Genomic DNA, 24,044 nt, shown 5'->3' with positions numbered 1-24,044 from the left:
GGGGGCAGCGGAACAAGGAGGCAACGTTTGTTTGGAAAAGCAAGCACGATAGAGGCGGTGACGAAGAGTAGGTGTATCTATCTGCTAGAGTAAGGTAGGTATGTAGCCAAGGGACCCGACGAACTGCCGACTGATTGACCCTTGGAGATGCAGCGGCGGGGGTGGTTGGGTAGGTAGGTACTTTGTAGTTAAATGTTAGGTAGGAGGAACCTTAGCCATCCATGTTAGTAAGTAGGTACCTACTGAGCTAGTAACGCGCTTGTCGGGTTCCATAGGACCACTTGAGAACATGTTGGACTTACTTGCAGCTAAAAGTAGAGCCAGAAACACCGGTAGAAAATCCTCCTAGACACACGGCCCAATTGAGTTGTGATAGTTACAATAAACAGAATCCAAAAAAAGAAGAAGTAGTCATTGCCCCCCGTCATAGACAAAGACCAAAGCAAGTGGCAATCCCCCCCTCATAAATACACCCCGATTATCGGAACTTGTGCCGCCTCAAACCGAGTTGCTGTTCGGCTGTACTTGCTTCAAGGGGTCTAGTGGCGCTGGGGCCCCGCAATCATAATGTGTGGGGAGCCTACAATCGAGAGACACCGCCAAGCAGTCAAACAAAGCGAGCCTGGTCCCAGCAAAGAACTGAATTAAATACCCACTAATCTAGTTCTAGAGTCTAGAACTACTACCTCACCCTACTCGCGCAAATGGGTGCCTTGACTCTGTACGGAGTGGCCTAAGCTGCTAAGCATTATCATGTTTGAAACGACATACCCACAAGGAAAAAGACCTTCGCTTTTTTCATATATTCACTAGCTACTATCTCCCGATGCCATAAAAATACACCCGAAATCAGATACCGCGCCTATTAATCGGGAAATACCAGTTGAACCAAGTGGTGCAAAAGACAGAAAACTCCTAGTCCCGGTTTGTAAACTTCATAGGCAAATTGCTCGGTAAACATTCGTCATGGCTTTAAAAACATGTCTTTTTTTCAGACTTTTATGAAGCCATTCTTCCTCAACTCCCACCGTCCCCCCGCGACTTCGCCTTACTGCTGGCTGCGGGTGGCACGCTTAGTAGCGCCCTCCTTAACCTCAGCTCCGGTGGCCACGGCAGAAGCCTTGACATCCTTGGCCTTGTCCTTGGCGTCCGAGGCAACCTTCTTAGCGGCCGGGGCAGCCGAGCCACCACCGAGAACAGCCGAGAGGAGTGCAATCAGGGTGACAAGGATGGCACCTGCAGCCGCAGGAACCTGGGGAACCAGACGAATAGCTTCCGGAACGCTGTCCTTGGCAATGCTGAGGAACAGGTCGAGTTTCTCCTTGGCGTAGCCGACGGGGTCCTCCAGAGGAGTCTTCTCGCCAGTAGGCTTGGGTGGCTCCTCCTCCTTGGGTTTCTCAGCGAGCTCAAGAAGCTGCTCAATAGGGTGCTTCTCGAAGAAGGTCTCCTCGGCAAACTTGCGGGCCTCCTCGACGGAGTGGCCAATGTAGATGTTGTCGAAAAGGATGTCGTTTTGCATGGTCCAGATCTCAAAGCCGATCTATAAATAGTGGTGTTGTTAGCAGGTTTCCCTCTAGTCATATACTTCATCTGCAGAGAAACCTAAAATACTCACAGCTCCCATAGGCTCGAAGTTGGCAGGGGTCTTGTCCTCAAAGTAGTCAGGGTTCTTAATCTTGCGAGGAGCCCACTCGCCCTTATAGGCAGGGTTGTCGATGAGAGGCGCGGTCCACTTGCCCTTGTAGGCCGGGTTCTTGATCATGGGTTTAGTCCAGGGACCACAGCCAGAAACCTCGCCACACTTGGGGTTGGGAACAGTAGGGCCGACCCAGTCGCCATCCTCCTCGTCATCCCAGTCCTCGGGCTTCTTGGACTCAGGGTCGGGGATGCTCAAAGGCTCATCCTCAAGCCAGTCCTCAGGCTTGGTAGCCTCCTCATCAACAATCTCGTACGGGGCATCCTCGTCCCAGTCCTCTGGCTTCTTAGCCTCGGGGTCAGCGATACGCGCCTCGTCAACCCAGTCATCGGGCTTCTTGTCCTTGGCGTCGTCAATCTCCGCGGGAGGGTTAACCGGAGGGGTAAAGTCCTCCAGGAGGTTGCCCTCCTTTACCTGCTCTCCGTTTTGCTGGATGATGAAGGTGTTGTTCGGGTGAACGATCAGGGTGTAGAGCTCGGTGGTCTTGACAATGCGAGCAGTGGGCGGGCTGTTCAGATGCTTCTCCTCGTACTCGCCCGTCTTGGGGTTCTTGTGGTTGAAAATAAAGTGAACCTTGTTCGTGTGGCCGCACTTGTCGGGACCGAACATGATCACGTAGGGAGTGGTGTTGCTGAACTCTTCCTGGTGAAGAGCCTTGTTGTCCCTGAGGAGCTTCATGTAGGCGCCACCGCACTCAAGGCCCTCTATAGGAAAAGAATAGCGTGTCAGTATGTAAGTGGTCTCAAGTGCGCCTTTAGGCGCATGTTAAACTGTGTAGCGCGGGTCAAAAACATACTCTGAAGCTTAACCTCATACTGAACAACCAAAGGCTTGCCCTTGGCGTCAATCTTCTTGGGGAACTTGGCCGAGATGGCGTGGTGGGCTGCTGGGTTCTTGACAACGAGACCCTTATCGCCCTCCATGCCCTTGTATACGGTAGGCTCCTCAACAGCCCATTCGCCGACGAAAGCCCACTCCTCCTCATCCTTTCCGGATCCCTTCATGTTCTTCTTGGCATGCGATGGCTTCCATCGCGTGGCCCAGTCGTCGGTGAACTGCTCTAGGAATGGAGCCTTGAGCGTTGTAGGCTGCAACAGTGGTAAATATGTCAGTTAGGATACGTCTAAACTCAAGTAAAAAATAAACAAATAACTAAATAATAAAAAAAAAGAAAAGAGACTGCAGACATAGCATTCGTGCATATGTAGGAGAATGCAACGGGAAGGCGGAGTACCAATGGCTTACCTTGAATGTGGCAAGCTCCGGCTCTGCTGGGCTTGTAGAGCTCGGGGCAGCACTGGAAGCAGCGGTCGCATCATCCTTGATGACCTTTTGAGCATCGTCGGCGGCATAGGTGCCGACAAAGAGGCTGGCTGTAGACAGCGCAGCTGCGATGAAGCGATACTGCATTTTGAGAGAGCTCCTTGGCGGTGTGATGTGGGTGGAATGAAGGAAAGGGTATCAAGAACAGAATGAACAGATCGAATGCGGGAGTCAAAAGTGAAAAGTGAAGCTAGCAGAACCTCGTCTGCTCCAGGCACGCGCACACAAAGAAGAAAACAGTTCCGTGACTCAGGGCCTAGAGAATTGTTGGGTGCGTGGGCTGTTATTTGAATATGGGATCGCTCGGGAAGCTTGCTGGAACGTGTCCTTTTTTTCTGGTCGCTCACAGCCTGGGCCGGCAGAAATATGTGGTCAGTTCTCTCCAATCTGCATTACAGTTTTTGGCGGCTCATGCTCAATTGGGGTGTGGTTCCGCCCGGCTTGGGTGCAAGTAGCACGGGGAGTGGGCCTGCTCTAACTAGGAGCTCATTGCGGGGCTAGGAGGAGAACAACATGTTGCTTCAGCTTGCTTCTGTCATCTTCTACGAATTTCGGCATCGTTAGGGATCGGGGTCTTGTGCATTGACTCTGGGGATCTGAATGTGTCAACGTCTATGTTGATGCAGATGCAGATGCAGGTATCAAGTCAATACCGAGGTCTTCCTGGCTAGAAATTACAACGAGGTGTAACAAGCGATTGGATTGCCTATTTGTCTAGGTTCAGTACAGAGAAGTGTTGCTTCCACACCACAGATAGCGAAATCTTGCAATGCAAGATGTCAGGTACCTACCTACCTTAGGTAGGTAGGTGCCCACATCAGCTGCACGCAGGGTATATCTGATAATACGGTGATTACCCAAATAAACCGTTATCAAGCATGAACTGCTTAACCTCCCTACGATCAAATTTGGTATTCTTCCTTCATGAACTCAATGACCAAGCCTAACCTCGGATTGCGTACTGCAGCCATCCAAGGCACCCAAGACATCTTTCTAGCTTTCTAGCAAGTCCCAGCTTGAAAATCGGGTCTCCCCAGCTAATGCTAATGCTAGTAATGTATTGAACAACGCGAACGGACATATCATTGAAATGAAGCCGTTGGTTTCACTTACAACTACCGCCTGCGGCACTAACATGGTCTTGGCTGTACTTTGAAATTGGCCAATGGCATAGGTAGTCAGGATTAGCACAGTTGTTAGTTACATACCTACCTCACCGTAGGTACAGCCGTGAATTATTCTCTTGCTCACAATAACGCATTGAACTAGAAATAGCTGCTACACAAAGAAGATGTGCCACTTTTGGGTGGGCATTTGCAAAGCTCGATGTGCAATTAAACCAAACTCCAGTTTCGTATTCTTGACAATGGTGACAAGTGGACAAGTGGACAAGTGGTTACGTAGCGAACCCAAGTGACCTCTCTCTGGCTTACTCATGTACGACTGATACTCAGTACTACCATAGTAGAGATGAGGTGAGAGTGCGTCTAGTGCCTCAGAATTAGGTACCTACCTAGTTTAGAAATGAAGTAGCATCCTGTGATTGGGTGAGCCGCCATTACATGTACTGTACTTCGTAATGGAGAGCTACCGAGACCCACCCACTGTGAAAGGCCTGCGTACGGAAAAGTCCGCAAAATAATTACCACGTACTGCTCAGGGACTTTACACATTTAGCCTCATGTTTTGCAATTAAACTCTATCACCATCGGGCTCGGTTCGATTGCCGCGAATTTTAGTTTCACGAGATTCCCTAACACTTACTGACCGTCGAGCAGCCACTCTTGCAGGCCAGCACTTGGTGTGACGGCTCATAATCAATCAAATACCCTAACTGCCTGTACGGTTCCTGACAAATCCTACTAGCACTAAAGAAATATACTCCAATTGGTGAACCCCGCCACCGAGACTAGAAAATCCCTTCCCCCCAAATCGACCAAGCAATCAGGCAAAATGTCGTCCGACGACAGTAACAACGACCACCTTGTGCTCTCAGATAATCCAGACCACCCTGCCAACCTGATTCCGTCCTTGTGTGCTAAATTCTGGACGCTTGGTTGGGTTACGGGCACTGGAGGAGGATGCTCCATTCGCGAAAAGTAAATATTCAAAGCCTTGACTAAATTAACGTTGCAGATGAAAGTCATGTGATCCCCTGGGCTGACGCACGTTATCATCAACCTGCCAGTGACCTTGTTTACATCGCTCCATCCGGGGTTCAAAAGGAGCTCATGAAGGCCGCGGACATTTATGTCCTGTCTCTCGCGGCCCAGACCGCCAGCCTCCGGGACAGGGTCTACCTCCGCAGCCCACCGTGCTACAAGCCTTCACAGTGCACGCCGTTGTTCCTGGCCGCCTTCACCAAGCGTCGTGCCGGTTGCTGCATTCACACGCACAGCCAATGGGCCGTCCTTGTGACTTTGATCCTCGAGGCGGGCGGCGGTCCCGGCGGGGCAGAAGATGTGCGCGAGTTCCGCATCAACAACATTGAGCAGATCAAGGGCTTTGGTAAAGGCTTCGAAAAGGTTGGCAATCTTGGCTATCACGACACGCTTCGTATTCCCGTCATTGAGAACACGGCCCACGAGGAAGACCTTACCGAATTCCTCGAGGAGGCCATGGATAAATACCCTGATACCTACGCAGTGCTGGTTCGTCGCCATGGTGTATACGTTTGGGGTGACAATGTTCACAAGGCCAAGACGCAGTGTGAGAGGTGAGTGTTTTGAGCCAAATCACGCCCAAGACCGACTATGGGCTAAGCTAACTTTGAACCTCAGCCTCGATTACCTGTTCCAGTTGGCTGTCGAGATGAAGAAGATGGGACTCCCATGGATAACGGACATCACCCCCGTCAAGACAAGTAGATCATAAAGTCACAGGAAAAAATTCATAAAGAGGCGTCACATGTGGAAGTGTACCCGCAAGAAAATATTATGACACAACCGTCGCATTAAGTATTTAGTATGTGAGAGCTCTAGACTCGATAATGCTCGAGGACCTTTCGGTACAACAAAGACTTCCGTCAAAGCAACGCTAAATTGAACCATATGCCACCGTCACCCATCATTGCGCGTCAAAACCATGTCTCATCTTACATGGCCAGAAGAGCAGCCATGAAGCCGACAACTCCAGCAACCGAAGAGCCGATGCGGAGGACCTCGGCAGCGCTGGAGCCAGTAGCAGATGAGCTCGCACCAGTGCCGGTAGCGGTGGAGCCACCGGTGGTCTTGCTGCCCGAGCTAGCGCTGTTGCTGTTGCTGTTGCCGTTGCTGCTGCCCGAGCTGCCGGTAGGGTTGGGGGTGCCGCTGCTGGGGTTCCAGTAGTTCTTGCCAATGCAGTCGTCGGAGCACTTGATGAACTTGGTGTTGTCGGCCTCAGTGCCGTTGCCGTACTGCTTGGAGCAGTCAGCCACACACTGGTTGGTGGAGTTGACCTGTCCGTCGCTGGGGTAGGGAACCTGTAGTTGCAACGTCCATGTTAGCAAGCCGTTTCTAGACATCAATGGCTTTATCATGTTGCTGGTTCAACTTACGCCGTTGCAGGCGGCCCTGCAGTTAACGTCCGAGGCGTTGCACTTGTCGAGGCAGGCAAGGGCAGACGACTGCTGGGGGGTCATGCCCACGGCGGTAGGGGCAGAAGCAGTGGTGGGAGTGCCGCTGCTGGTAGTGGCCTGGGCCATGGCGACGGCGGCGAAGGTGCCGGTAAGGATGACGGAGAAACGCATGGTGGCGGATTAAGTATGTAGAAGAATAATACTAATTAGGTAAGGTAGGTATGTTGGAGTTATTGAAGCTTCCAAAAACACAGCGAAGGTCTGGTAGTCAAGGGTGTAAACGAAAGTCGGTTGTGTCGTTGCCGCGAGTCTAAACGAGTGAGAACAGGCGATGGGGAGGAAAGAAGACTTCTAAGGTGCCATAGTCAATGTGGACGCGGAGGAGATAATAAATAACAATTGGAAGCGACCTTAGGCCTGCCCAGTCTCTCTTCTTCCATCGACCCCTTAACCCGGCTCTTCCACCGTACTGTACAAGGGGTCCACCAAGGCAAGTGTGATGATTGATGGGGCTAGTTTGTGTGATCCATGTAGCTAAGGCCAAAGGACCCGCCATGCCGCCGGGAGACTTTTTTTTTTTTTTTTTTTTTTTTTACGTGTCTTGGTCTAGAAGTTAGGTTACGGTACGGAGAAAAAAATGTAAATTAGGTACCTCCCTACTTGGGGGTTGACGGGTTCTCAGTGTTGGCGCCCCATCCAGAAACGGGCTGCTTCCCGAAATTTCCCAATTTTTCTTGTTCCTTGTACCTACCACTTTCCCCGATCTTATGTGAAACTGGCACACGCGCGCGGCTTCCATGTGGCTTCAGTATAGGTTGCTTTCTACTAATTCTAGTTATATTACAGTGCAATCAATGGTGAGGAAAGCAAGCTGCTAGCGGCACGTTGCAAACAAAGATCGAAAAAGGGGTATGCCTGCTATGGATACATGAAAATCCATAGTGACCAGAAAAGCCATCCGGGTTTAGGTCTTCCCGTAGTACATAATAGGTCCATTAAACAGTCAGAAACAAAAAGAAACCAGGTTCTCGTAGGAGAAAACGACCGAGCGTTGGGGACAAGAAAAAAAAAATCAAGTGATAGTACTACATGGTACTCTTTTAAAATTACACAATAGAATCTCCCGATGGGGTGGCGCCCCTCGTCCTCTCTAACCAATGATGCACGTCAAATGGTCCCGTTCGTTCTTGCGGGGAGGGAGATCCTCTCGTGTTGACACCACGGATGCAAGCACCACTTGCGGTCCATCCCTCTCCCTCCTCCTCCTCTTTTCGCCTCCGCGTCTTCTATCCTCGAATCGATTTAGTATTCTTCGATGTTGTTGTCTCCAGCCGCACCTTTGTATCCAATGAACATGAACCATCGCCCCGTATTCCCACCCCTGAAGTGGTACATACACGCTACTTGTACGGTATTATTTTAGTGCATCCCCGGGCGACGCCAGATGTGCGGCTTGAGCGGTTCTGATTTAGAATACGATCGAAGGGGCCAAATGTACACGTGAATTTTCGTGGAAAAGGTTGCTTTTTGTTGGATGCCGAGCAACGTCGTGATCACTACCTAGGTAGGTTAAATTCCTTTTCTTACTTTTTTTTCGTCTTTTGCTAGTCAGTTTGCAGGTCAAAATCTATTTAGATTTTATTGTTTCTGTGTTTTCTTTTATCTTGTCAATTCATGCTCATTTTCTCCACCTGACAGGGCTGCAACGCCTTGACAGCCTAGCTATGGTCACAACCAAACAGCTGCCAAAGAATAAGAAAATTTTCCATGGGTTCTGGGCTTTGAACCAAGCACGCCATGACATCAGTACTATATTATCTCCCTTGAAACAATGCGACAAACTGACAAAACAGTCGTTCCACCAGCTACTTGGCTGAACCGTCGTCTTGTCTTGATTCAAGCCTCAGTGTTTTTTACTTAATACGGCATGCCCGTCAATATGGGTGCTTCGGTAGAGGCGTCCTTTGCCTTGTGATCCTAGTTCCACTTTGTGGGTATGTCAACACAACCGAAGGGAGCTGTTACCCTGGAGAACAAGTTGAAGTCGGCGTCATATTGAGTTTGGCCGTCTTCTGGTTCGCGATCACTGCTTCCAGGGTAGGCCATGCCCTGGCGTGCCCACTCTACCCAAGATAGCGTGGTATTGCGCACCATCGTAGGAACGGAGTTCCCGTCCATGTTCCACTCACGCAACCAATGTTCCCGTGTTTAAGTTTGAATTTCCTTTCAGTAGTACAAACTACTACAGTACGTACAGTAGTAGGTCTTGTACCTATCAGGTTCTGTATGCAACACATGCCAACAGTCTGTCTATATTGCCTTGAGCCACATGCACTCATGGGCTTGCCACACAGCCAACGCCTAAATAACAAATGCACCTACTGTACGGATACTCCGTAGGCTTGGATGTCCACATTCTCTTTTGCTTTTCTCTTTCTCTTTCTCTTTCCTAGCGTGGCACTCATCTCCGTGATTGCTTATTTCTACATCGTACCGTATCAACGTATGAGACTCGACTGAACTGCGCAGGCAGCTAGGTAGCTAACCATAATCTCTGGCCGTTATTGTTCGAGAAGAGTTGATCTCCAGCCACACTTCCTTTCACCGGTTGTTTGTGATCGCCTTGAATACCGACTTTTCGGATACAGTTACCTCCGGATTTCTGGACTCGGTACTTTGCTTTTCGTCCAGGCACATCAGAGACTCCCACGAAGGAGACCACCCCTACCGATTTTCATCCTCAGTTTTCGTCCGCCGTGTCCCCCATTGGGACTCTTGATCTATACCTAACCAAACTCGAAGGTCCCTTCCTACACCGAACACCTGGCAGTTCTAGCTTTATCGTTGTGGACATGACAGTACCCCGTAGGTGGATGCCCGTCGGCGGGCGCATGATGTGCTTAGTGTGCGTGCGCCAAGTCGAGTTTTTTTTTTTTTTTTTGTTATTCGCATAATGCATTGCCTGTCGGTGAAAAGTAAAAAACTGCTTGAGGCTTGCTCCCTGCGCCCTGTCCTGCCTGGGTTTATTTACTCCATAATTTTCAGCTTGCTGATCCGGACCCTGTGGCTGAAATTGTAGCCATTTATACTCCGTAACCGTATTGGGCTGGACGCCAACGCTGGAGTATGGAGGGGGGGATGACGAATGGTGATGGGATTGTTTTACTCCCAGCAGCAAGAAGAATTGACACTGGGTCGATCGGTTCAGACCAATTCCGCGTTGCCCTCATCGACCAAAGGCTTGGCATCTGACCACCGAAGGATGAGGATGTCGCCATCTCTGCCTTCCATGGCCCCGTCAGAGTCTGTGCCCTTGCCCTCTACGAAGGCATCACGTAGCAACCGAATAAAAACTGCAGAGTCCAAATCGGGCGTGTCGATCATGCTTATGTTGCCGGCCGTGTCGTTGAGGTTTTGGAGGGCAGGTGGGAATGATGCCAGGAACGAAGACAAATAGTGGTTATGCAACAAGGCTTGGTGCCTCGTGGCATAGGCTAGTTCGGTTTCAGAAAGTCTGCCGCGAAGGGACGGCGTCGATAGGTAGTGCAGAGTATGCTTATCAATCTGGGGAAAAGAGAGAGATAGAGAGAGAGGTACGCCTGTCAGCTAGCAAAACGACAGTGGGCGTAGAGAGAAACAGGCATTCGCGTGTCGTGTATAAGGGGGCTGGCTACCTTGGCCATTCTTGCACGGAGATAGCTTCTAACTAGAAACTTGTACCTCTCCAATTCGGTCTGGATAACTATGAGGGCAAAATTGGTCTTGGGATCCATATTTCCAGTCATGTCCTCGACATGCTCGATCTGCTGTTTTATACGATCGTTGATGCGCTCGAAAAGCCCGTCTGACGGCCACCTGCACACCGCAAAAGCACAGGGACATTATAGACAAAAGGTCAGGGAAATTTGGGTCTAGACAAAAGTATGCATAAATTGTTACTTGCGGTGGGAAACCAGGAGGGGACACCTACTCGAGGAGTTCGGGAGCGGAGCGCTCCGCAACCCAGGCGCGCGTGAGGAGCTGCAGGTCGCGTCTCTCTGACGGCAGCGCATCAAAGTCGGGATCAACCTCGCGGAGGATATCGTCGATTTCCATTCTAGATACGCGGGAGAGCGGCTCAAGGGGGCGCCAGTTTAATCTTTTTTTTTTTTTTATATTTTTTTGGGCAGAAAATCAACAAGGCTCGGATCGTCCGATGCGGCGGCGGACTTGTTCCCTTGAACCCCCGAATATCGCCACTCCAGCTGAAACAGCTTCTATCTACCTACCTAGGGGATAAGTGCCTTAGGCAAGTAACTGGATAGAAGCAGTCACTCAGTAAGTGTAACCGGGCGAGTAGTCAGCTTTTGTCGGGCGACATGTGAAAATTACTCTCATGAAAAGGTGCAGAAGGATCGTGGGCAGTTTCCCAACTGGCAGTTGGAGATTGACTTCTCGGATGGATGCTGCGTTGGTGGGGTGGGGGACATTATAGTGGGTTAGGTGGGTTGGTGGGGTGGAGAGTAGTGAGCTCTACCGGGAATTGCAGTAAGTATTGAAATTGTCATCACAATCCAGATCCAGTGTGCGTCTTGACATGTGCTGTTTTGATTCATTAAAAGCATTAGTCCGCATTCTTATCCTTTTTTGCACCGTTGGCACGATTTACTTTACCTTTGAGGCCTCGGGGGCACCGGGAGCCATTGACAATAATACAATTCCCCCAGGACTGCCTTGCTGCTTCGGCCGAATACGTTTTTTCTACATTATCCTGCGAACTCTTCTATTCTAGTTCTAAGTTCTAATCTAGCATAGTTCTAGTCTAGGCCCAGTGCAAGTTCAGGCTTTCCGCGGCCAATCAGACTAATCTGCCTATATCATCGGCCCGGAGAATATCTGATTTACTTTTTTTTTTTTTTTTTGTACTTGATGCCCTTCCCTGCTTTACCTTCATATCGTCCAGATAGGACCAAGGAATCTAGACAGAACTATTTTGTGATGGTCAAATTCGGATATCTACTTGTTCAGAGTTCAGACTGCCCGTTTCGATGACCATTCTAATGTCAACATTTCGTCCATTTACCGCCCCTTTCGTTTGCGTTGGAGAAATAATCCAGGCATAATGGGTACACAACGGGAATAACGACATACATGATCAGTGAGACCTTGGCCCGTCGGCCAATGCGCGCCGGTCAATGCTTCCGGGTCTCGTTCTCAGCGGCTTCAACACCTAGCAAGCTGCAGGCGGCAAGTATGTGTGTCTTTGAGCTCTTCTCTCTGACTTGTTTCACCCGCATCTATGATACACGCTGACTGTGTCCGCGCACCATGTACTTGGTACTCATTTTTCTAGACATGGATCCTCGGCAGCAGTTTGCATAATGCGGATAAGCTCCCTGAACCCAAACCGTATAAGGTACCACAGACTTGCGATGGCAAAACTCACTCACCTCTGTCGTTCGTCATGCATTTTCTTTCTTTCTTTCTTTTTATTTTCTCATCATCTCTTCGCGTCTCATCCAAAGCAGACAGACCAGTCTTCTCAGGCCGGTCTAGATTAAATTTTCTTTGTTCGGCCTTGGCTTTTTTTTACCCATTTGCCTTCAAGAATGTAGCCATTTCGGGTCAGCTCATGCAGTGCCATGCTATGCGGCGTCACCATGGTGGGAACACACCTTACAGCCCAGATATAAAATCTGTTGGACTATTGGATAGCTGTGGGTTGCCTTCCCTTCAGCTGCCCAATGACTCGATCTTTGGGCTAGACTTGCCATACTTCCATTTTGAGGGACCGCACTACAACATGATGCTTGTATGTTGCCAGGTGAAAAAAAAAGTAAAATGGAAAGCAAAAGAGGATAAGGGCTGATGTGATCAGGCCTCTTTTTTCTCCCTCAACTGATGACTCTTGGGATGACTGGCTCCGAACCGACTGCGGCCTGGTCCTCACAGCCATGTTGATAACTGAGGCAACACAAGTCGTTCAGACGATGCAGGTCGACGACTCGGTGGCAACGGCAGTAGCTATACATTTCTACTATTTTCGTCTATTCTTACAGCTGAGTTTTTTTTATTATTTGCAAACAAGTCGTCTGCAAATCTGTAAACTAAACTCACTCTCCAAACTAGAGCCACAGTCCCCCCACAGAATCTCCGCGTCGGTTATTGCAGCACTCATACTCATGTCCAAGTTCCCACATGCATCCATTCGATCTTTCTTACGCTCCGCACGTTCATTATTGGTTGTATCCGGGGATCACTATCCGCCAACTGCCCTGGCCCATGGTAACGGTAGACCAGACCCCCAGATCTCGGTCATGGAGTTGGTGTTGGCCCCCTGGTGGCAGCATGCCACCACCACGTGCGTTAGCCTTGTCGCTGACGCTTCGATATGGCCCGAGTACGTATAAGGCTGTACGCACAACCTCGCCACCCTCCTTCAACTGGCCTATGCGAGTCCTTTCTGCTTCTTGTTCTCTACTAGTCTAGCGGGTCGCTGCTGGTCAACGGCGTCTTTGTCTATCACACACTAGCGATGCCGTTAAGATGGCCCGTATAGGAAGTCACCCCATACTGGGATTGGTCTTCGGTATACTACTCTGTCCCGCCGCCATCGTCGGCTTATCATCCTCGTCACACTCTTCCACACAAAACGCTGCATTCTTGGAGCAAGCAGCGGCAGCAGCACCACCACCATGTGACGACAAAGATCACTGGATGGGACTGGGAGTTGTGCAACCGTCGATTCCCGGAACCCCGGCGTTCACACTAAACATAACAGGCAACCAAAATCAGATCCAGCTTTCACGTCGAGATTGTCTATCAAACGGGACAAACTTTTGTTTTGGAAATAACGTCAACTATTGTGGAGGGTGTGGTGTCTGCTGCGCGGATTCTGCCAACAAGTGGTGCTGTGGTGCGGATGGAATTTGTTGCGGAAAGTCATGCTGTGGGAAAGGACAGTCATGTCGACAGGGACAATGCATCGGCCACCCGTACGTGAAGAGGCTTCTTTTGGACCCGGCCGAGGCACGAGGACTTGGAGTGCTAAGCTAATAACCGCCGTAGGAGCAAAACTACCACCATCGTTAGCACAGTCCATACCACCCTAACCCGTATAGTTACCAAGATCGATACGGTTATCATTGCCGTGATATCGACATCCTTCGTCGACACCGTCGTAACATTGACCGAGTCGAAGCCAGGGGCGACTTATACCGATATTGTATATGTCACTACAACAGTACTGGCTGAGGGGTCAGAGCCTACGCCCCCCAGCAACCAGTTGCGAGATGCCTCACAAGAAGACGACGCAAGTAGCAGCAATGCATCGCGGCTTAGTCCCGGCTCTCTAGCTTCACCGGGCGGTCAAAAGCTTGACAATAGCCCAGCAAAGGCACAAACTGTTGTTGCACCCGCAGTTGCTCGCCGGCAAGAACAAAGCAGGCCACCTGCAACATCAGTGTTATTCTCGACCGTGACTACGATGAGCATCATTACTGAGTTGGATGAGGTTGTTTCAACCATATCCTCCACGACCACAATCAGTTCAATTTCTGTGGTCGTAGCAGAGGTGCCGAGGACGCGCACTCAGTCAGTAGCTAATGCCCTGTATGAACAAAAAAGAAAGGAGCATTTGACGTATGACTAACCGAAGTACTCATACACAGGGAGGTCGATGCCATCACAACCATCGTCACAACCGAGACTCAGACGATCACATCCCGTCCCGCCGTCACAACCACACTGATTTTGCCAGGTTCAAACCCCAGCTCAAGTGTCCCCCCTCCTGTCATCATAACTACAACGGCTGCTCCACCGACACAGACGAGCCTTGTCCCACCAGACCCGGCTCCGACTCAGAACCAGGGGAATTCAGGAAACCGGGGACCGCCACTCTCCACGGCAGCAATTGCTGGGATAGCCGCAGGATCGGCAGGTTTCGCAGCCTTGGTCGCCATAGCTATATACGTTTTTTTCCTACTCAGGGCTAGGAGAGCACGGAAGCTTCAGGAATGGGAAGACCACTTGACTGGTCTTAGTATCCCTAGGGTTGTTTACGGCGGAGAGATACGTCAACCCCGGCTTCCAAATATGGGCCAACCAGTGACTCAAGCTCGGTTTGCCCCGGCCGTGTTCGCGGCCACACACCATGAGCGAGGCAGTCCGAGAAGGCAAAGTGCCTTCCTCAGCACGTCAAGCACGGATCGGTCCATCAACAGCAACGGCGGGCTCGCTCGCGCTGCCACATTTGCCGGGAAGCCGAGCCACCGGAGCAGCGAGACGACGAGTATCCATACCGTCATCCCCAACGTGGCGGAACTGGGAGATACGAGCCGCGTCGAGATGTCTGGCGGCGAGGGCTGGCCGATGAGGACTGAGGTCGACCACGGCCCGACCGATCCTATGTCCTCGAGCCCTCCCGGAGCTATGTTGGCGCCTTCACCAATGTCGCCTGATATTATGGACACGCCACTGGCCTTGCCGCCGCGTGTGAGGAGATATTCTAACTACAGAGACTATTAGGACCTACAAAAGAAAAAGAGAGAAAAAAAAAAACAGGCAGAAAGACCAAAGAAAAAACAGAAAAGAGAGAAAAGAAAAGAAGAAAAAAACAGGCCCGACCAAGTTTTTGTTACCACCCTGATTTGTGCATTTGCGTGTGGTCATTGCGATTTAGCCAGTTTTTCTTTTTTTTCTTTTTTGTATTTATGTGACAATAAGCCGCTACGGTTCGTGTAGGGGATGCAAGCTGACACATCAGCTCCTCTTTTATCACTTGAAACCTGATAAATATGCCTCTTGCCATAGCAAATAGACGGTTTCGAATACTCTTCATATCAGCGTTGATGCCATCCATGCTAATGCTTTTTGCTGTCCCCACATCTTCGATATGCATTTTATTTTTTTAAAAAAAAATATGGCATGTTTTCGTGCATCACAATCCAAAATCGCTACATATGAACTGAAACAAGCTCACCGACCTGTATAGTTGGGTATGTCACGTCTCCACGCGCGGCTGCGACGGCCTTTGAAGGCGAACTTGTTCCCCAGGCCATATGAACCCCAAAAAAGACTTTCCCATCAAACCTGCGCGTCTTGGACAGGGTGCTAAAGGGCTCATCGCCTCGACACCCCGTGTCCTGATCGACGCAGACCATTTGACACCGTCTGCACGCACCGAGCATTGTGTACGTCTGCTTGCCGATGGTCAGCCCTTTCCACCTCTCCTCTGCATATGCAAGGCCTTGGGCACTGTCGGGCCGAGACTCGTCGGTCCGCCGGAGCACGACGTTGGCCCGGAAAGCAGAGGCGGGTATCTTCACGCCGGCGCTCCCCTTTCTCGACTTGATTTCTTGGTTCAGCGCGTCGACGCTGGCGAGGTTGATGAGAAGAATGGGGCTTTCGTTGGATAGAAGAATATGTTGCCTTTCATCATTTTCCCAATTCGTCGTTGTTCCAGAACCGTCATAGACATCTGAAACTTCGCTTTCTTCATCAATCGGGATCTGGTGCTTTTGAAGACGTGCCTTGGAAGATCGCTGGGCGTTGCTAGGTTGACCCCCTGGCGGGAACCGTGCGAGAACACATGGAACGCCGAGGGCTGTAGAGAAGAAGTCGTTTAGTTCGTTGTCGTGGTAAATTTTGGTGGCCACCTGGTCTCCACATACTCGTGAAGGCGCCGCAGAGACATGGATGGAAGCCTGGAAGACGGATGGATCATGAGACAACGGTACCGACACCCGGCCGGGTAGGTTTGGTATAGGCTCCCCAAGGTAGCTGACAGACAGTTGTCCACTCTCTAGATCAACGACCGGTCTGATGAGCGCCATCTTGGGATATCTCTTCTGGCTTAGGGCTTGACCAGAGCCTCTGTGGAGAAGACACCATTCGCGGTCCCACGCTAAGCCTTCCGGTCGGACCTGCCACTGCTTCCCGCGCAGGATGGAGTAGCCTGCACAGCTCTTGATAGGGTATATGGTCAAGCTATCAACGCAAAGTTCTGCCTCACCGGAAGGCAACGGCGGTTCTGGGCGGCCTTGTCCTTGTCGACCTCGAGATGCAGCTTCATCGTCGCAAAAGAACTCGACAACAAAGGCCACAAACCTATCAACATCAGAGGTGGTGCTCATAGCACCAAGACTAGCACGAATGACGCCCGTAGGCTTCCCAAGCGCCATGTCGCTGTCAGCTCCGCAGCGGAGGCCGGCCGAGAAGTTTCGTTTCATCTCCCAGGGCTCGAGTGCCAGGGCCGTCGCGATACCTCCCGGGTTACAAAGGCTACCGGTACGGATGTGTATATCTCGCAGGCTTGCAAGCTTCTCGAACTCGCCAAGGCTGACCCAGGAACCGTTGGAAGTACAAATGTTGAAGGCGATTATAGGCCCTTGGCTCCAGCCATTGCCATCGGCATTCGGTTTGGGATATGGCGAGTATAAGGTGCACACCTTCTCGCCATTGCTGTGGTGTAGGTTTTGTAATTCATTGATCAATTTCTGAGCGAGAAATGTAGCGTGGCAGGATACTGTATGCATAGGACCAAAAAGCCCCTGGTGGATTTGGATAGCTGAGCCGAGTGCAAATATGTTATGGATTGGCAGCGTCCCGTCTTCCAGGCGTTCATGAAGAAACCCAGTTTTGGGAGCATGCCATAATTCTTTGAAGTTCACCACCATATCGACCGTTCCGCCTCCAAAATATCTCCTAGACTCGAACAGAGGCCAAGCCTGTTTCCTGACAATCAAGGCGCCGAGGTCTGGAAAGCCAAACATTTTGTAAAAGCTAAGAACAGTGAAGTCTGGGGCGGTTTCAGAGTCCCCAAGATGCAACGGGGAGGTCGAAACGAAAGAGGCTGCGTCTAGCAGAGTGCAAATTGGCATGCTCCTGGACGCGTGGGTTCTCCTGACCTTGTCTGCCCAGGTCAATGGATAACGGCGTCCGTCAAAATTAGACTGTGCCGTGTATGCAAACAACACAGCACCTGGAGTAGACCTTGTCACCGAGGCCAGATTGGTAGTGCAGCCTGCAAGCAGTTCCTCAGCCTCATTCTCACCCAAGCAAACACTACTTTGAGCTTCCATCCTGACCCCGACGAGGCTAGTATGAGATGCTTGATGGTAAAGAAACCCAAATCCTCCATCGCGGGCTCTCAGGGATTCGGAAACCAGTTTTATTCCCGCCGTAGCATTGGCCACGAAGACGAGGTCGAACTCATCGGGGCTGGCGCCGAACAGTTGCAGGGCTTGGAGACGGATGTCTTCAATACGCGCGGTAGACAACTGTGACGAGTTGGATGCAGAGTGCGGGTTGCCATACAAATTACCCGTCATATCCCTTGCAAACGCCTCAAGGAGAGACTTGGGGCAGAGAGTTGTTCCAGCATGGTCCAAGTATATTGAGTCTTTCAAGCCGGGGCACATAAGTTAGTTTTAAAAGTGCATGATTTTCAGGTTAAAACGACAAGGGATTAAAACGAGCATCTACCTCTAATCATGGGAAACTCTTCATTTCTGAACCTTTGTACGGCTGCATTATACTGAGCATCGAGGTTTTGGGCCATGATAAACTCTAACCAACCTTATTTGGCGGTTAATTATGAAAATAAAGACTGTAGATGTTTTTTTAGGGTGGATCAAAAACCATCCATTAGCCACTGGGCTAACTGGCTTGCCTCAGTCTACCTAGGTATAGACTGATTTGTCCGTACGGAAGGAAGTGGCGAGCATGCAGGGTCCACGTGACCATTGTCTGAGTACCTAGCTTGGTATCATCATCGATACAACACTACCAGGGCGAAGATGGTGACATTTTTCTTCTTTTTTTTTCTTAATTTATTGTGGGTTAGTAGATCCGACGATATGAGCAGAAAACCCAAGCCGGCGGTTCCGTAAATTGGAAGGACACCAGCAGATATCGGTAGGTAGTAGGCTTTTAGTACGATGTTGTCAATATCTGACACGCAGATCTTGTCCCTGGCTTTGCCGTGATAAATTGGAGATAAAAGGTATCGTCAATTAGTCAGTGGATAATAGGTAACTAGCAATCGGGCTTGTCAAGCTACAATCTTAGTGCGGGGTGGTTTTTGGGGCTCGGATAAGAACGGGGTGATTCAATTCAATGACTGAGGCGAACTTACTCCCGCGACTCTCTCTACCTTGCAGGACACTTTGGCGTTTCCGGGGCACGTGATGCGCAGTGATCTTCTCTCAACGCGCAATCACGTATGCTTGGCGGGGTCAAAAGCTAAAGTGGATCGCGCTTTTCGTGTTTTTCTTACCGCGTCGGACCACGGCAGTCGCGTCAATGTCTCACTGCAGGTGGACCTACATCTCGTAGCTAAGGTATGCCACAGCAACCTCGTTCTTGCTTCAAACTTGTGTGCTTGCCTACAACACTTGTAACTTCCTCTCTAATGCTCGATCGTCATATATTCACTTGCATTAAGTTCTGCACATCTCCAGTATAGAACCTGCCTTTTTCTTCGCTCGTGTATGCCATTCGTACCTACCATTCATCAAAGCCGGACCGATCAAAGTTTCGAATATGCCTTCAGTGGGCAAGAGGACCCGGAGCTCCGGTAACAATGGTGAGCAGAGCAGATCTCCGTACTACTTTGTGGTTGATAAAAGAAGGAGCCATTTGTAACTAACGAGCTTTCGCAACAGACACGGAGCTTCCTACCAAGCGTACAAGACTTCAAACCCGTAGTTTGCAAATCAACGACGAGAACCGAGACCCCAGGGATTCTTGCTCCATCGATACCATATTAGAAGACCATGAGTCTACATTTCCCGCCAAAAGTCCTTCGAAGAAGTGTATGTCATATATCCAGTGGTTCTGACTCTGTGCGACACCTGCTGACCATATCGACACCTTCAGTTGCCGCACCACTTACCCCGAAGACCCCCCGCTTCCGCGATGCCTTGTCCGACTCGCCGAGCACACCCCGGCACCGGGTCATGTCCGTCGGCAAATTATCAACAAGACTGACGCCAAAGACACCATCCACTCCTGCAACATCCCAAACAATCTACCACCTTGCGAGACAACTGTTCTCTCGCAGCAACGACCCGGGTCGCCTCATTGGGCGTGACGACGAGCGGGCGCACCTCGAGGAGTTCCTGGCCAAGTGCACATCCTCAACTCCCAACGGGTGTCTCTATGTCAGCGGCCCTCCAGGTACAGGGAAGAGCGCAATGGTCAACGCCGTTACGGATGAGCTGGTTTCAAAAACTCCGTCTGTTCGCAAGGCATATATCAACTGCATGAGCGTCAAGTCTTCGAACGATCTCTACGTTACCCTCCTGGAGCAACTTGGGGACGAGATCAACATATTAGAAGCTGAGCCAGCAGCTGCGCTGCAGCAACTTTTCATCCCCAAGCGGAAGGTCGCAAGTGCCTTTTTGGTAGTCCTTGACGAAATCGATCACATTCTCAGCTTGGACCTGGAAAGCTTGTACAAGATCTTCGAATGGTCGATGCAGAAATCCTCCCGAGTATCGCTGGTGGGAATTGCCAACGCCCTGGACTTGACCGACCGCTTTCTGCCGAGACTGAAGTCGAGAAACTTGAAGCCTGAGCTACTTCCGTTTCTCCCATATTCAGCACTGCAAATCAAGGCAATCGTCACTGATCGACTGAAGAGCCTTATGCCGGCCGGCAGTGCCAATGTGGGCTTTACCCCCTTTTTCCACCCCGCTGCCATTGAGCTGTGTTCTCGCAAGGTATCCAGCCAAACGGGGGACCTGAGAAAGGCCTACGAGATACTGCGTCGGGCTTTGGACTTGGTGGAAGCCGAGACAAAACGGAAACTCGAGGAGGAGGCAAGGCAGAAGATTTTGCAAATGACGCCGTCCAAGAGGCCACTTGGTGAGACGCCCAACAACGCAGGTTCACCTTCAAAAGACGCCAGCAGGAGAACAGTTCCTGCTGAACTGGCTGCGTCTCTGCAAGCGTTGACTGTCGAAACCGCACCACGAGTGAGCATCTCACACCTAAACAAGGTTACGGCAACAGCGTTCGGCAACGGGGCGAGCCAACGTCTCAAGAGCCTCAATCTACAACAGAAAGCAGCGTTGTGCTCCCTCATGGCTATCGAGAAGAAGAACAAGGCTGCTGTTGCCGCTATATCGCCAACGACGCCCTCAAAGTCCCGAGTAACGGCCCCAACAGTCAAAACGCTGTACGACACATATAGCCTTCTCTGCAAACGTGATTCGCTCCTTCACGTGCTGTCAAGCTCGGAATTCCGCGAAGTCATTGGTAGCTTGGAGACACTATCGCTCGTCACAGCCGTGGATGGCAAGACTGGCTCCTTTGCAGTATTGCAAACGCCAAGCAAGAAGGGCAGGAAGGCCACGTTCAGCAGTGGCGACGAGAGACGGGTTGCCAGCTGTGTTGGTGAGAAGGAGATCGAACAGGGAATTGAGGGACTTGGATCTGACATTTTGAGAAGCATTTTGAGCGGAGAGGCATTGGATTAGGCGCTGAAGCCTGGGCTGGGTTCCCGGCAACTCTATGCATACATTGTGTTTTCCTTTGTCTTTTTTTTTCTTTGTTGGCATCTTATAGGTCACATGAAATCATGGCGCGGAGTTCACTGCTTGTATTTGGGGATATCGGCTGCATCAAAATGGGTGTACATTGGTTGGAGCTGTTAAGCTGTGGCTATAGGTAGACTAGACTAATACGTATCCTTACCTACCTTTGCTATCTACTGATGAGTCTAGGTAATGTGAGAGCTGCTATGGAAACTACATCGAGGCATTGTGTCAAGTTCCACCTACCTAGGTATGTACGCATCTATCTATCTGCCCGAATGAGGCCGTGATACTGAACTGAGTAAGACATTTCTACCTTTGGACAATTCGCATACTATATACGCACTAGGCAAAGCCTTATTTTTCCTGGCCACGGTCTTGCCGAGTAAAGGACGTTAAAGCTGGCCTGCTGGATTGGCCGTCTCGTATCCAATGTACCTAAGCTGTTGATCTTCTGGTTCTAGAACTAGGTGTGTCTAGTTCTAGACCACACTACCTTAGTCGACTTAAGTCCATCCGGAACTTCTTTTTTTTTTTTTTTTTTTTTTGTCCGTATGTAAGTTTGGCTGTCAGCTTGAGGGCTGTGGGAGATCGAGTCCATCCATCCCAAGTTGGCTTCAATCCAATGAGTTGTTCGAAACCCTCCAGATGGTCATCCCAAACGATCCCCCAGATATGCCGAGGCGCACTTTGACCTAATATGACGTTCCAAGAATATGCTCGAGTCAATGCACCAAAGATCGACTTTTTCTGCCTCGCCTTACATTTACTGTTTCCGTACAGCTGCAGGCGCGCCTGTTTTCGAACATCGTCCCAGCAGTTGGTGCGGGCGTGTGACGGCGCATTGGGGGTAACCTAATATTGGGTCTCCCGTCACAATCGCCCGCATGTCGGGACGTGGCATTGACCGATGTGGGAAATTCAAGGACATGCATATAGTATTACCTGACACATTGATTACGGATGGATATTTGTTTGTGCCACGTTGCAGATTTTTTTTTTCCTACTCTGTCAGTACATGACCATACATTCTTTCCATACCCGATATTTTTCCAGCCCAAAAAGAAGCCTTATTGAAAACGTGCAGGTCCCGTTTAAGCTCGGGTGGAATGGTGTCATTGAGAGTGTGGGTTGTCGCGTGTGTGTGTATGTGTGTGTGTGTGTGTGTGCGTGTGTATGTGTGTGTGTAGGAGGTCGTGAAGTGGGTGAAGTGGGTAGTGTTGGAAACCCATGCGACGCGATGCGATGCTCGGACCAGGTACTTACCTCGGTCAACTTTGGCCAGCTGTCTTTACTGCTACTACGAAGAGGTGGAGGTATCTTATTTCCCCACTCTGAACCCAGCTTGGGGTCCGTTCAAAGGATCATGTGGGCCGTATCGTCTTTTGTCGACTGCCTAGACCCTTTCACTGTGGAGAAGCTAAGGACGGCCTCCACTTGCCTAGATACCCGTCAGGCCGTATTTCTCCTAGCTAATAAGTCTACTTTGTATTACATAGTAAGCCTAGTGGAATCCCCCATATGCAGTGCACCGCCGGGACGGGACCAACCAGAGACTTTGGAAAGTGGGTTCTGACAGGCGGACGCGCAAGCCTCCTCAACCGCCTGGCGCGAAAGGGTGGTTGGAAAACCAGGCACAAGAGTGCAGGCAAGGGTTAGATTTGCTTATTCTCTTCTCCCCTTTGGGAAAACTCACTTGTCTAATGAGGCGAGACACGTTGCCGGCTATGCCGACCGCCCGAACATCCGCCTGGAGCCCACCAGCCGGGGAAGCTTGGATCCAACGACTTGAGAGATGGATAAGTGGTGGTGTGTTCTGTAGTGTCTGGTACTGTAGAGTTAACAAAAGTCCCAGTCCCAAGTATAAATAATCCCTGTGGCTCGGGCTCTACCTATACCTACTGTATGAAGGGACGAATTAGTTAGGCCCATAATATGTCAGACGACGGGGCGGGCTGGAAACCAAACAGAAATAAACCTCTTCTAGACGAAAACATAAAGGAAACGAGGAGAAAAAATAAAAATAAACTGGATCGATTAATCAATTCCCGGCAAGTCACAAAAAAAAATGTAATTATGGAGCAATCTCACAAAGCAATTGCCAATCGAGATGGTGTGTAATACACCGTGACCTAGTCTAGGTCCTAGGCGGTAAAATAACGGGCGACTAAGGGACGTTGGGTAAGTAATTTCTCCGTCTGGAAAGGTGCGCGCAGTAAGACAAATCAACAAAATATTTGTATGGATATCCTTACCTCCCCAGGTACCTTGGCGATCTATGTTCACTTGGGTTGGCAGTTAGGTACCTAAGTCGATCACCTAACCTACATACCACGTAAAACTTGCTCCTGTCTGTTGTTCGTAACGTCCATGTCATGTCGCTTTATTTTTCCCAACCCAGAATGCTTGCCCCCTTCCATTATCCCCACATTTGCACTTTCACTTCCACAGCCCGGCCGCTGACGAGTCTCATCCCTCTTTCCATAGAATCTTGCTGCAATTATTGCATGCTCATGTTTTATCTGCAGGCCAAATCCTCGCAGCTCAACTTTGTGGCCCCCCTCTTCCTTTCTTCCCGCCTCCACCTTTGGGTCTTCTTTGAAATCAAGTCTCCCCTTCCCCGAAAACAAGAGTTCTTGGCAAGCCAAGCATTCTTACCATCTTGCTAGTCTTGGCGTGCATCAGAGCGATCCCATCAACTCGTACACGGTCCTTGTCGAATTTGATTGATATTTGTCTGTATCAAACAAAGCGTTGCCAGACAAGGGAAGAAATCAACAATTGGCCCCGCTCTCCCTCTGCCTTTTTTTTTTTTTTTGTATTTTTTTTCTTTCTCTATCGCAGCCGGGCGGCTGGAAGATCCCGCCCGCCGTCAATCCATCGCGAGCACAGTTGGGTGGTACATACGGTCCGCTTGCTTGCTTGCTTGCTTGCTTGCTTGCGTGTGTGG

General features: G+C 50.3%; 9 protein-coding genes across 9 annotated transcripts; 3 read left to right on the top strand and 6 right to left on the bottom strand.

The window, feature by feature from the left end:
- Positions 1 to 10: 10 nt before the first annotated feature.
- Positions 11 to 345, bottom strand: PgNI_03888 (uncharacterized protein; the record flags this gene model as incomplete). Its single annotated transcript, XM_031123941.1, has 2 exons — positions 11 to 210; positions 303 to 345. Coding segments are annotated over 2 exons (243 nt in total), but the record flags the coding sequence as incomplete, so codon positions are not given.
- A 307-nt stretch (positions 346 to 652) lies between these two features.
- Positions 653 to 3,366, bottom strand: PgNI_03887 (uncharacterized protein). The gene is made up of 4 exons (XM_031123940.1): positions 2,942 to 3,366; positions 2,493 to 2,784; positions 1,616 to 2,400; positions 653 to 1,540 (listed from the first exon to the last, which is right to left on the bottom strand). Exons 1-4 carry the CDS (start codon positions 3,104 to 3,106, stop codon positions 1,049 to 1,051), a joined length of 1,734 nt encoding a protein of 577 aa, XP_030984484.1. The 5' UTR covers positions 3,107 to 3,366; the 3' UTR covers positions 653 to 1,048.
- A 1,606-nt stretch (positions 3,367 to 4,972) lies between these two features.
- PgNI_03886 (uncharacterized protein) lies at positions 4,973 to 5,893 on the top strand (the record flags this gene model as incomplete). The annotated part of the gene is made up of 3 exons (XM_031123939.1): positions 4,973 to 5,118; positions 5,208 to 5,735; positions 5,800 to 5,893. 3 exons carry the CDS (start codon positions 4,973 to 4,975, stop codon positions 5,891 to 5,893), a joined length of 768 nt encoding a protein of 255 aa, XP_030984483.1.
- Positions 5,894 to 6,113: 220 nt separating this feature from the next.
- On the bottom strand, positions 6,114 to 6,746 carry PgNI_03885 (uncharacterized protein; the record flags this gene model as incomplete). The annotated part of the gene is made up of 2 exons (XM_031123938.1): positions 6,114 to 6,479; positions 6,555 to 6,746. 2 exons carry the CDS (start codon positions 6,744 to 6,746, stop codon positions 6,114 to 6,116), a joined length of 558 nt encoding a protein of 185 aa, XP_030984486.1.
- A 2,753-nt stretch (positions 6,747 to 9,499) lies between these two features.
- On the bottom strand, positions 9,500 to 10,977 carry PgNI_03884 (uncharacterized protein). The gene is made up of 3 exons (XM_031123937.1): positions 10,546 to 10,977; positions 10,250 to 10,430; positions 9,500 to 10,139 (listed from the first exon to the last, which is right to left on the bottom strand). Exons 1-3 carry the CDS (start codon positions 10,668 to 10,670, stop codon positions 9,780 to 9,782), a joined length of 666 nt encoding a protein of 221 aa, XP_030984485.1. The 5' UTR covers positions 10,671 to 10,977; the 3' UTR covers positions 9,500 to 9,779.
- A 458-nt stretch (positions 10,978 to 11,435) lies between these two features.
- Positions 11,436 to 15,176, top strand: PgNI_03883 (uncharacterized protein). Its single transcript, XM_031123936.1, has 4 exons — positions 11,436 to 11,805; positions 11,908 to 13,549; positions 13,623 to 14,147; positions 14,225 to 15,176. The coding sequence occupies exons 2-4, from the start codon at positions 13,101 to 13,103 to the stop codon at positions 15,078 to 15,080; spliced, it is 1,830 nt and encodes a 609-aa protein (XP_030984488.1). The 5' UTR covers positions 11,436 to 11,805; positions 11,908 to 13,100; the 3' UTR covers positions 15,081 to 15,176.
- Positions 15,177 to 15,508: 332 nt separating this feature from the next.
- Positions 15,509 to 18,114, bottom strand: PgNI_03882 (uncharacterized protein; the record flags this gene model as incomplete). Its single annotated transcript, XM_031123935.1, has 2 exons — positions 15,509 to 17,955; positions 18,039 to 18,114. The coding sequence occupies 2 exons, from the start codon at positions 18,112 to 18,114 to the stop codon at positions 15,509 to 15,511; spliced, it is 2,523 nt and encodes an 840-aa protein (XP_030984487.1).
- Positions 18,115 to 18,970: 856 nt separating this feature from the next.
- PgNI_03881 (uncharacterized protein) lies at positions 18,971 to 21,221 on the top strand. Its single transcript, XM_031123934.1, has 3 exons — positions 18,971 to 19,140; positions 19,220 to 19,369; positions 19,434 to 21,221. The coding sequence occupies exons 1-3, from the start codon at positions 19,098 to 19,100 to the stop codon at positions 21,035 to 21,037; spliced, it is 1,797 nt and encodes a 598-aa protein (XP_030984490.1). The 5' UTR covers positions 18,971 to 19,097; the 3' UTR covers positions 21,038 to 21,221.
- A 1,422-nt stretch (positions 21,222 to 22,643) lies between these two features.
- On the bottom strand, positions 22,644 to 23,186 carry PgNI_03880 (uncharacterized protein). Its single transcript, XM_031123933.1, has 2 exons — positions 22,997 to 23,186; positions 22,644 to 22,919 (listed from the first exon to the last, which is right to left on the bottom strand). Exons 1-2 carry the CDS (start codon positions 23,024 to 23,026, stop codon positions 22,692 to 22,694), a joined length of 258 nt encoding a protein of 85 aa, XP_030984489.1. The 5' UTR covers positions 23,027 to 23,186; the 3' UTR covers positions 22,644 to 22,691.
- Positions 23,187 to 24,044: the final 858 nt, after the last annotated feature.

This window comes from Pyricularia grisea (genome assembly GCF_004355905.1).
Source record: "Pyricularia grisea strain NI907 chromosome Unknown Pyricularia_grisea_NI907_Scaffold_2, whole genome shotgun sequence".
In the NCBI taxonomy this organism is placed as follows: Eukaryota; Fungi; Ascomycota; class Sordariomycetes; order Magnaporthales; family Pyriculariaceae; genus Pyricularia; species Pyricularia grisea.
This window is presented reverse-complemented; position numbering and strand designations above follow the sequence as displayed.